We start from the raw sequence: 11454 nt of genomic DNA, 5'->3' as shown, positions 1-11454 counted from the left end.
ATACTATGATGATACTATGCTGATAGACAGGATCCTGCTTGCTCTACTGAGCATGCCCAGAAACCAGCCTCGTGTGATCAGTCCCTCCCCCTCCATCCCGCCTGAGAGCGGAGGACGCTCGTAACCAAGGTAAATATCGGGTACCCGCGGGCTTAGTTACCCGATGTTTACCTTGGTTACATGTGCAGGGAGCAGGCAGCCCTGCTCCTAGCAGCTGCAGACGCTCGTAACCAAGGTAAATATCGTGTATCCAAGCAAGTTACCCGATGTTTACCTTGGTTACGAGCCTCCGCAGCTGTCAGATGTCGGCTCCCAGTCTTTCACGTTCAGTTCCCCTCACTCCCGATCACATGACTCCAATGCCCGCCCATAAACTTAAAGTGACAGGATGCTGCAAAATAACACATGCGTTTTTCTTTGCAAAAACAGGATCCGTTTTTGCAGCAAAAAAACGTTCATGACGCATGCTAAAAAAAACCGTAGTGTGAAAGCAGCCTTAATGAACACTGGGGGACCGCGAACAGCGGCAGGAGGGGGGGAATAACAGATGAAATACAGCCCGCGCACGGGGCCAGCAAACTTCATTACCATAGCAAGAGGTAATATTTTATAAAGTTGTTATTTAGGTCTGAAAGGGGGGCCAGTAGCAAGATGAACCTTTATAGAAGGCAGCCCAGGAGCTGCAGAAGGGGAGTCTTTTAGTTTAATAGCGAAAATTCTGGTGACAGGTTCCCTTTAAGTCACATCTGCTTTATTACATCAAAATCTGAAAGAAAGGAGAAGGACTTCCCCACCGTGGCAGATTCCCTACTTGGCCCTTGTGTAATTTTCTTTATGCCAAAGACAGTTGTAAATCTACGAAGGAGAAGAACATGGTGCTGGAAAAGCATCTGTAGATGAGACGACCCATCACCAGGCCAGAGAACGCTCCCTAAAGATTAGGACTTTTTTTTTTTTTTTAGCAAAAAAAGTGTCAAACCTCGAACTTCCGGGTTGTGAGATCTCAGTATTAACCCTCAACTGGTGAGGTGGGATTTTTGTCACACAACTGGTGATGTGGGGCTTCCTATACCCCAGTGTTTAGAAATCTCTAATTTTTACAGAGCATACAAAGATCACGTTTGTTTAAATTGCTTTCTTATTGGCGATTGATTATACATGAGTATACCAAATTTTTGACACCCACAAGTAATCGGAAAATGTAATAAATTGAGATTCATACCAGCATAATGAGTGCCAGCTGAACAAAACTTCTCTGGGGTGTTGCAAACCCCACTTCACCAGTTGAGGGTTAAGATGAATATCCAGCTACAAATGGAGTGACTGCAAGATCTCGTGTGTTGGGGTCGGTGTCGATCTGTGCATGGACCCAGCTCTGCCGCATCCCTTGGGCTAGGTTCACATTTCCGTCAATTTGTATCAGTCACAATCCGCTGCTCTGGTAAACAATGGAATCCGTTTGGCGGATTCCGTTGTTCCCATAGACTTTGAGCTTCGGATTGTGACTGATGCTGCTGCGTTGCATCCTCCGCCCGACTGATCAGTCGTGGAACGACTGACCGCCGGGCGGCAGGAACGCAGCTTGTAACATTTTTTTGAGCAGCGCAATCCGTAGGCTTTCGCTGAGCATGCTCTCTCTGGCTCCCTGCAACGTAACCAGGGTACACATCGGGTTAATAAGCAATGCGCTTTGCTTTGTTACCAGATATTTACCCTGGCTACGTGTGCAAGGAGTCGTTGCTAAGCGGTGTACGCTGGTAACCAAGGTAAATATCGGGTAACCAAGCAAAGTGCTTTGCTTAGTTACCCGATATTTACCCTGGCTACGTGTGCAAGGAGCCCGACACTTCCCCGCTCGGCTCAGCCCCCTTTCGCACTCTGCATGTGTACACACACACACACACACACACACACACACATCCCCAGCCATCCCCGGCACTGACGTTCTCAGCGCCATGGCCCCGCTCGGCTCCACCCAACCCGCACTCTGCCCCCCCCGCAAACATTCTCAACAGCCGAACAATCAGCTAATAACCCGGCGGACGGCTGCTGTGGGCGATCAGCTGATCGCGCTCTCTTTTACAACGGAGTCCAACAATGAATTCTAATTCTTGTCATCCGCTGTACAATGCATCAGTCGCAAGCGTCAAGCAACGCACGTGACTGATGCAAAACAACGGAAATGTGAACCTAGCCTTACTGACGTGTTACAGAAAAGGAACCGTCCTAAAAGACATTACTGCTCGGTCATCGCGGGGCAGGCCGCGAGATCCCACAACTCACAAGTTGGCTTAGAAAGTGGACGTTAGGCCGCACACTCCTGAACATAATATTTAGACAAAAACGGGTAGAGATGGCTTCTTAGGAGAGCTCATAAAAATGATTTACAGGATTCGGGTCCAGGTGGGTGAGGGGCTCACAGTCCCCTCTGATTGCAACAGATTAAAAAGGCAACAAAAGCAGGATTTTCAAAATTATATATAATATAAATTATATATATAATATAATACACACGTGCTATGATGCTGAATGAAAGCATACCTTCTGTTCAGAGATTGGATGTTTCATTTCAGAAATATGTGCAAGTTCCAGCAATGCACTGCTATTTGATTGACAGGTGCAACAGGAAGGAGGAAGGGAATGTGTGGATCGGGTCTTGCCATCTATTCCCGCTCCTGTCTGTGCCGGAATTAACGTCTATGACAGCGGCAGGGCGGAAGGCCAGGCAGGCATAGATAGCGAGACCTGACACACATATTCCCTTTCTGTTGCACCTATCAATCAAATAGCAGTGCATTGCTGGAACTTTACTTGCACATATTTCTGAAATAAAACATTTAATCTCTGAAAAAAACATATGCTTACATTCAGCATTGTAGCGCCAGTATAGCACTGGTTTTACTCTATATATGAAAATCCTGCTGGTTGGTTCCCTTTAATCTGGCGGCTGAGCTCCTGAGGAAGGAGAGTGAAACGCAATGATCGAATAATCCACTGTTCCTTTTTACAGCAGCACAGAAAAACACTTTAGTCCTTTTCATGAACCATTTAAAGGGAACCTGTCAGGTGCAATGTTCACCCCCAGCCACGAGCAGCTCTGGGCACATATTGTAATCCCTGCATTTAGTTGAATAGATAAAGATCTTTAGAGAAAAGTAATTCTAAACATTCTTTGTAATATACTAATGAGCGCAGGGTCTAGTCACAGGGGTGTTATATCCCCTGACTAGCACGCTCACAGGGGAGTACCAACATGCTATCCAATACCCAGCATCACCAGTGGTGTCGCATGTACCCGTCTGCGGTGAATGCCGACGCTGAATGCCGGGCACTTCCGGTTTGAAGCCAGGACGCATACTGCGCATGACCGGAAGTGAAGGGCATTCAGCTTCAGCATTCACCAAAGACACAGGTACGCACATCACTGCTGGGGAGGCTGGGCATTGAATAGCATGTTAGTACACCTCTGTGGGCAGCTAAGAGGGCGGACTAGTCAGGGGATATAATGCCCTCACGATTAGTCCCTGAGCTCATTAGCATATCATAAAGGATTTTTTTTAAACACTATTTCTAAAGATCTCTATCTATGCTAGTGTATACAGGGACGGTTAGGCAGGGATTAGCAATATGTACCCAGAACTGCTTGTGGTTCTGGCTGCATATTGCCCCTGACAGGTTCCCTTTAGGGCCCGTGCCCATGATCAAGATAAGCAGCGGATTTTCGTTGCTTTCAAACCGCTGCGTTATACGGTACAAGCACACAGAAGACAGGATTTATAAAAAAAATCTGCTGTCTACTGTGCTTCCTTTTAACGCTGCCCATTTAAGCTTTTGAACCACAACATGTCAATTTCTGAGGCTCAAGTCTCCTGAGCGGGAGAACGCAACAGAGGCAGCAACAATATGCTGCATCCAGAACTCCACATAACCGTGATCATGGGCAAGGAGCCCAATAGGGATCAACAAGGAGACCATCATCACGCCACACCAAATTGTAAATAAAAATTTAAAAACACACACACATAAGTTTATATATACAGTGTCCACCCATATCCTGTCCACCGCCATTAACTTGAGAACGGCGGCAGCTTTAGGCATAGAAGTGGTGTCTAGGTATAGTAAAGTAGCCATGTGCGACGCAATGAAACCACCTATAGCGCCACCTGGTGGAAAACAACGGAGTTAGCAATTTTATCTCGAAAACGGAGCGAGATAGAGAAAAATGTGAATTACAAAGTTGTAGGGCATCATAAATTCAATACGAATCGACACCTTGCATACAGAAATGCTATGATTAGAACATGTAAAACTCACAAGGCTGCGGACGTGAAGCGATACCTCGTGGAGACCTTCCTACAAGTCATTGGGTATGGTGGCTGTGTGGAGTGGCCTCCGCTCACCTGACCTGACCCCATTGGATTTCTGTGAGGTCACATCAAACAGCAGGAGTATGCGACCCCTCCAACAACATTGCAGGACCTACGACGCCGATCACAGATGCTTGTGCAAACGTGTCACCTACCATATTGCACAACGTGCAGCAAGATACAGTATGCTGTGCAGAGTCCAGATGTGCATTGCAGCTGACGGGGGCCACCAAGAGCATCAACGTTAAATGAGCGCCATATGCGTGACCAGCATTCAATGTTTTAATTTTTTTTTTGGGGGGGGGGGGGTCATGGGTTTCATAGCATATCATTTCTGTATGCAAGGTGTCGATTCATATTGAATTGATGATGCCCTAAAACTTTGTAATTCACTTTTTTTCTCTATCTCGTTCCGTTTGAGATAAAAATGCTAACTCCGTTGTTTTCCACCAGGTGGCGCTATAGGTGGTTTCATTGCGTAGTGTATGGCTACTTTACTATACCTAGACACCACTTCTATGCCTATAGCTGCTGCTGTTCTCAAGTTAATGGCGGTGGACAGGATTAATATAATATAAACATATACACAAATAAAATCTATAAAAAAAAATTTAAGAAAAAAAAACATACTGCACAATCAGTACAGTAAAAACAAAACCAACCCTCCCCCGGCAAAAAAACCCAAAACATATATTTCACATGCAACGCACCATGGATTGGATGGCGCAGTAATATATTTTAAGTCATTTAATCCATTTTTCAGTCCACCATATGAGAAAAAAAATGAAGGAGTCATTAAAAAAGGTCAGCTAATCATCTTCAAAAGTGCTCATATGGAGGGGGGGGGGGGAAATATATATATATATATATATATATATATATATATATATATATATATATATATATAGCACAAACCGTAACAGAACAGAAATAAAAGAAAAAATACTTAAGGGTATCTGATATATAGGTGGCAGCAAATCAGTTGAATTTTACATAAAGAGAAAAAATAAAAAATAATCGTCCCGATAATAGTCGCCCCGATCGTTCCATGCTGCCCATCACCACTTCTTTACGGCGGCTCGCTTTGCGGTCAGGCCTCGCAGTGAAGCTCCGCCCCGGCCCCGCCCCCTGTCTGTCTCCGATCCTCCTGCTGGGGGAACCCGCCATTTTTCTTTGTGGATTTTAAACAGCGCAGCTGAAGTGCGGGGCGTCCCGGGCAGCAGCAGCAGGGGAGGCTGCCGGCGTCACACACACAGCCGCCCGGCGTCATGTCCCCCGTACCCGTCCTGTCACTCACCGGTGTTGTAGACGTGTAGCTCGTCCACGATCCCTTCATTTCCGCCACCGAATACCACGATTAACTCCTTGATGGCCACAGCCCTGTGTCCGTGCCGGGGCCTAGGCACCGGTCCTGACCAACCGACGACTCGTTTCCAGCGGGGCTGTAGGGCGGAGGAGGAGGATGGGCCGGTCACCGCTGGAGCGGACGTCATGGCGGCGGCGGTTCAATGAGTAGAAAACAAAATAATAGTAATAAAAAAAAGCGGGAACTAAATGACGGGAAGAGGCGGCGGAGGCTCGCTGCTTCCTGTCAGCTGTGTCAATAAAAATGTGCAGGAAAGGCCGCGGCTGAGGCCTGCTCCGTGCCGGCTCTCACTGTGGCGCTGTGGAGTCCATGGGAGCCGCCATTTTATGACGGCGGCCGGAGAGAAAACAAAACTGATTCCCCGCGCCGGTGTCTGCCGTCTCCACGGGCCGCTCCTTCCCCGGTCTTTTGTCCGCACGTCCTCCGCAGGTTGAGCCTTTCCCTCCTCACTGGGCCTTGCTGGTTTTCCTTAAAGCCGCCCGGGAGCGGCGAAGCTGAGGGAGTCCATGGGAGCCGCCATCTTGTGCCGTCCAAACAAACCAATAAAGAGCTGCTAGGGAAAACCAAAGATGGCGGCGAGCGGGGCGACAACACACATACACATATAGTAATAAAGAAAATACACAAACAAAAACACCGGCGGCCGTCTCCTGCTGAGGAAGTAACGTCGGAAGGGAGGAAGTCAGCACCGACAAGACGGGAGATGGAGGCTGCAAGTGAAGGCTCCTCCCCCGCCGCCACCGCTTATCGGCTGCAACTTGGGGGCTGTGAGAAGAAATGGAGAAAAACTGACAAAACTATGAACGGGCCGAAACGAGGGGTGTTTAAAAAAATGTCGGCAACCGTGATTATCGGTGTGCAAACACGGTCCAGGGCACCGGAGCCTCTTTTCACGCCTCCCTGGGAGCCGCCATCTTGTCAGCGCCCGCCTCCTGTCTTTCCTCCTCCTCCGGAGACAATAAGATGGAGGCGGCGCTGGGGGCGGCGAGAGACGCTCGGTGGGGCCGAGTGTGCGCGGATCACCTTACATAGAGGGATAGGGGAATACTAACTGCTCGGAGGAGCCTCCCTGACTGGAAATATGAAATAACGGCCGCCATCATTCGTTATCAGCCCTCACATTCAACGAAACATGGCCGCCGCCTGTCATTCCTGACAGGAAAATCTCAAGCTTTTTAGACTTTTTGTGTAAAAATCACTTCAACATTCCTATACTTTATATACTGTAATATATATATATACATATATATATAGTGTGTCGTGAAGGGGTCGTCATATCAAGGGCGACGTGAGGAATTTGTGGCGTGACATTGCATGTAAGGCTCCCACAAAGGCCGCAATGACGTCTGTGAGGGGGAAAAGTGGAGACCGAAGTCTGGGGGGGTGGACAACGCAAGTCGAATTGGGTCCCTTTGTGGCGAGACATCGCACATATGGCCGCCACGATGTCTGTGAGGGCAAAAGTGGAGACTGAAGACCAGACGGGGGGGGGCAATATAAGTCGCATTGGGTCCCTTTGTGGTGAAACATCGCACATATGGCCGCCACGATGTCTGTGACGGCAAAAGTGGAGGCAGAAGACCGGACGGGGGGGGTAATCCAAGTTGTATTGGGTCCCTTTGTGGCGTGACATCGCACATAAGACCCCACGATGGCCGCTATGATCTTTATGAGGGTAAAAATGGAGACCGAAGACCGGATGGGGGCAACACAAGTCAAAGTGGATCCTTTTGTGGCATGACCTCGCACATAAGTCCCCACAATGGCCACCATGATGTCTAGGAGCTCAAAAGTGTGGATCGAAGACTGGACGAGGGGAACACAAATCGAACTGGGTCCTAAATCTTAAATTGTTGACCAAATGTGTCGAAAGTAGCTCCATAAACGGAGCGCGCAACACGATTATATGCAAAAAATCCTAAAACAAAATGGCCCCTAATTTTTTATTTTTTTTTTTTTATAAGAAAAAAAGTATTTTTTACCAGTTTTACCGACGCCCAACTTGTACCTCATTAATATTTTGGGGCATCATCAAATATGTACTTGGCTAAAACTATCGAATTCATGATGCCCAGAAGCGGAAAACTGGAATAAAACTTTTGTTCTCTGTCTTGCTCCATTTATCGGGCACAACACGCTGACTCCGTCTGCTCCATTATAGTCAATGGCCCCATTGGCGTATGCCTCCGAAACACATTTTGCGGGGGTAGGGGGGTGTTTCGGTTGGATGCCCCGACGGGACCAGTCAACGTTGGTGAAAACGCAATGTGAAAGTTCCCAAAAAATCGTGCCATCGTTCTTCATAAATTTGGCGCAATTTTTATCTATACCAACATGCAAAACGTCAGTCTTCATGAAAAGGAGACACAAATAATTAAAAAAAAAGCTTCAAAAACTATCAAATAAAAAATAAAGTTTCAAAAATGCTTTCAATAAAAAAGATTAAAAAAATTCAAGAAAGTCTCAAAAAGAGGGAGAAAAAAAAACATTCAAGGAAATAAAGGAAAAAACAACCCTTTCAAGAAAAAACTTCAAGATAAAAAAAAACCTTTCAAGGAAAAATGAGGAAAAAAAACTCCCAAGCAAAAAACTCAAGGAAAAAAAACAGGAAAAACCATCTCAAGAAAAAAACCCTCTCAAGAAAAAGAAAAAACCCTTTCAAGGAAAAAAAAAAGAAAAAACCCTTTTAAGGAAAAAAGATAAAAATAACCTTTTATTAAAAAAACAAAAACCCCTTTTAAAAAGAGAAAAAAAACTTTTAAAAAACCCTCAAGATATAAAAAAACACTTTCAAGGGGAAAAAAAAGAGAAAAAACCCTCCCAAGAGAAAAAAAATAATTTCAAGGAAAAAAAACAATAAAAACCCTTTCAAGAAAAAAAAACCCTTTCAAGGAAAAAAGGGAAAAAACATCTCTAGAAAAAAAAGAGAAAAAGCCCTTTCAAGGAAAAAAAACCCTTTCAAGAGAAAAAATCCTTTTAAGGAAAAAATAAAAACAACCTTTCAATAAAAAAAAGAAAAAAACCTTTAAAAAAACAGTAAAAAACCTTTCAAGAAAAAAAAACCCTTAAGATAAAAAAAACCCTTTCAAGGAAAAAAATAGAGAAAAAGCCCTCCCAATAAAAAAAAAGAGAAAAAATCCTTTCAAGGAAACCCCCAAAAAAAACCTTTAAGGAAAAAAAGAAAAATAACCTTTCAATAAAAAAAGAAAAAAAAACTTAAAAATAAAAGAAAAAACCCTTACAAGGAAAAAAGTAGAGAAAAAAAACCCTCCCAATAAAAAAAGAGAAAAAAATCCTTTCACGGAAAAAAAACCCCCAGAAAAAAACCTTTTTAAGGAAAAAAGAAAAATAACCTTTCAATAAAAAAAAAGAAAAACTTTAAAAAGAAAAAAAAAACCCTTTCAAGGAAAAAAGTAGAGAAAAAACCCTCCCAATAAAAAAAAAATGAAAAAATCTTTTCACGGAAACCCCCCCCCCAGAAAAAACCCTTTCAAGGAAAAAAGAGAAAAAAAAATCCTTTTAAGGATAAAAAGCCTTTCAAGAAAAAAAAAAAGCATTTCCTTAAGAGGATTTCTCTGAAAAACGTGTCGTATTTTTCTGCCCCCCCCCCCCCCCCAAAAAAAATCCTGTGTGAACTTCGCTTAACAAAGACTACAGAGACAAAAAAAACAACTTCCCTATTTCATGATTTTGTTTTTTTGGTCACTTTTCTTTTTTAACGCAAGGTCTTTGTTGTCGTTTTCTGCGCAACTTTTTTTTAAATGGCGCACACTTTTCATGAATTTAGCGCAAAGTAAAAAATCCTTCATTTTTTAATTTTATTGAACCCTTTTGGAGAAACAATTGCGTCTGAATATCAGGAAACCGGAGGACACGTGTGTAAAAATTGTTGGCACTTTTTAAAAAAAAAAAAAATGGCAAAAACACCACAAACTAAAAAAAAAATAATAAAAAATAATAAAAATAAATATGTTGAGCAAATGCTAAGTGACATGTCATGGCTGATTTTTTTTTATGCCATAAGTATTTTTTTAATTTTATTGGACACCTCATAAAACATTTTCCAGTCAGAAAGAAATCTGTGTGAAACTATATGACTGCGCGCCATTTTGGAGAGTGACTTGAATTCCACTTTCCTGTGAGTTGATAGCACTGTGTTATGGTAGCTAACATGATAAATCTCGATAAAAGACATGTCTGTCCGCCATTGGTGCAGGGAGTGAGAGCTTCATGACAGGACGTTGGCAGGGAGACGCTCAGGAAGCTTTCATTCCTGTCAGGGAGCCGCCATGTTTGGACGTAGCCGCACCCTCCACGTCTGGAACACAAACACAAGCCGGGGGCTCGTCCGTCGCCTCACAGCAGCTGCTGTCGTTTTACCTCACACACGACCCTGTCAGCCCTCAGTGCGCGCCTTACGAGAGTAATGGCGCTGCCCGCGGGGTCTATGTCATCCCTGCGGGTTACTATGTCTCACAACACTTATTTCTCGACTTATATTATCTGACGTTCACGTCTGCAGCAGGCGCCATCTTGTCGGCCACTCCTCCCCCTCCTTTGAGGGAGGAAGAGGCAGACACTGTTAATGGCGGCGGCTTCTTCCTGTGCGCCCGGATGTTGGTAAAACACAAAAGACCACTGACTGAAAAAGAAGACGTGAACACTCATTTTTTATTAACCAATGCAAAGAGGACATTTATTCCTGCATGTTCCGGCTGTAGGAAGCCATCTGTCGGCATGTCATAAGCAGGGAGGCGCTCCAGCGACTGCGCGCCGTCCTTTATCCCAGTAACTGTCATGGCGCCTTCTCTGCAGGCGCCGCCGCCATCTTAGACGCGGTTCTTAGCAACGGTTACCAAGGCTTACTGGCACGAGGTAGCGGACGCCGCCATTTTGCTACGTCCAGCCCCCTCCCCCTTCGTTGTGTTCACAAGGCGGGAAACATGGCGTCTCATTAGCATAAAACGCCAATCTGAGAGGAAACGAGCAGCCAGGAGCCGGGTCGTGGCTGGAGACTCGTTCACATCTGGAGTAGTCTCCAGACGCAGACACTTTGTCATTATCCAGTTTTTAGTCAGTTCGTCCATATTATGACATATTTGACAGAAAGAGGGTATTAATAATAGGATAACTCCGCTGCCAAATGTATGACAGGAGGAAATATAGCTTAACCCCTTCACCGCCGGGCAATTTCCATTTTTCGTTTTTCCCTCCTCTTCCAAGAGCCATAACTCTTATTTTTCTGTCATTCTTGCCATGTGAGGGCTTGTTTTTTGCGGGACGAGTTGTACTTTTGAATGAAGCCATATAGTGTACTGGAAAACCGCAAAAAAACCTCCCAAGTGTGGAAAAATTGCAAAAAAGTGTGATTGTACGATTGTTTTTGGGGTATTTTATTCACCGTGTTAGTTTTATGGTAAAACTAATATATCGGTGTGATGCCTCAGGTCGGTACGAGTTCATAGACACCAAACATATATAGGGTTAACGTGAACCTGTCATCAGAAATTTAGCTATAAAGCTAAAAGTTCCCCCCTCTGCAGCTTCCTATAGTTCTTGTGGCCCCTTTTATACCAAAATAAACACTTTGTAAACTTGTACCTTTTCTTATGCAAATTTCGTAAATCTTCCATGGGGGCGGGCTGCCTGGGGTCCGTTGCTGTCCTCCTGCCGATTTACGCCGCCCCCGAACGCAGAATTTCAAAGCTCAGGACGCCTCCC

At 44.8% G+C, this 11454-nt stretch overlaps 1 protein-coding gene across 2 annotated transcripts in view; it reads right to left on the bottom strand.

The window, feature by feature from the left end:
- The window catches only part of HCFC1 (host cell factor C1), a 218525-nt gene extending 211856 nt beyond the window's left edge, over nucleotides 1-6669 (bottom strand). For both annotated transcript variants that reach the window (XM_075324193.1, XM_075324195.1), the window contains exon 1: nucleotides 5665-6669. In XM_075324193.1, coding sequence (XP_075180308.1) covers nucleotides 5665-5860 — 196 coding nt within the window. In that variant the 5' untranslated portion in view covers nucleotides 5861-6669. The remainder of the gene's footprint in view (nucleotides 1-5664) is intronic.
- Nucleotides 6670-11454: the final 4785 nt, after the last annotated feature.

Source organism: Anomaloglossus baeobatrachus, chromosome 9 (assembly GCF_048569485.1).
Source record: "Anomaloglossus baeobatrachus isolate aAnoBae1 chromosome 9, aAnoBae1.hap1, whole genome shotgun sequence".
Lineage (NCBI taxonomy): Eukaryota > Metazoa > Chordata > Amphibia > Anura > Aromobatidae > Anomaloglossus > Anomaloglossus baeobatrachus.
This window is presented reverse-complemented; position numbering and strand designations above follow the sequence as displayed.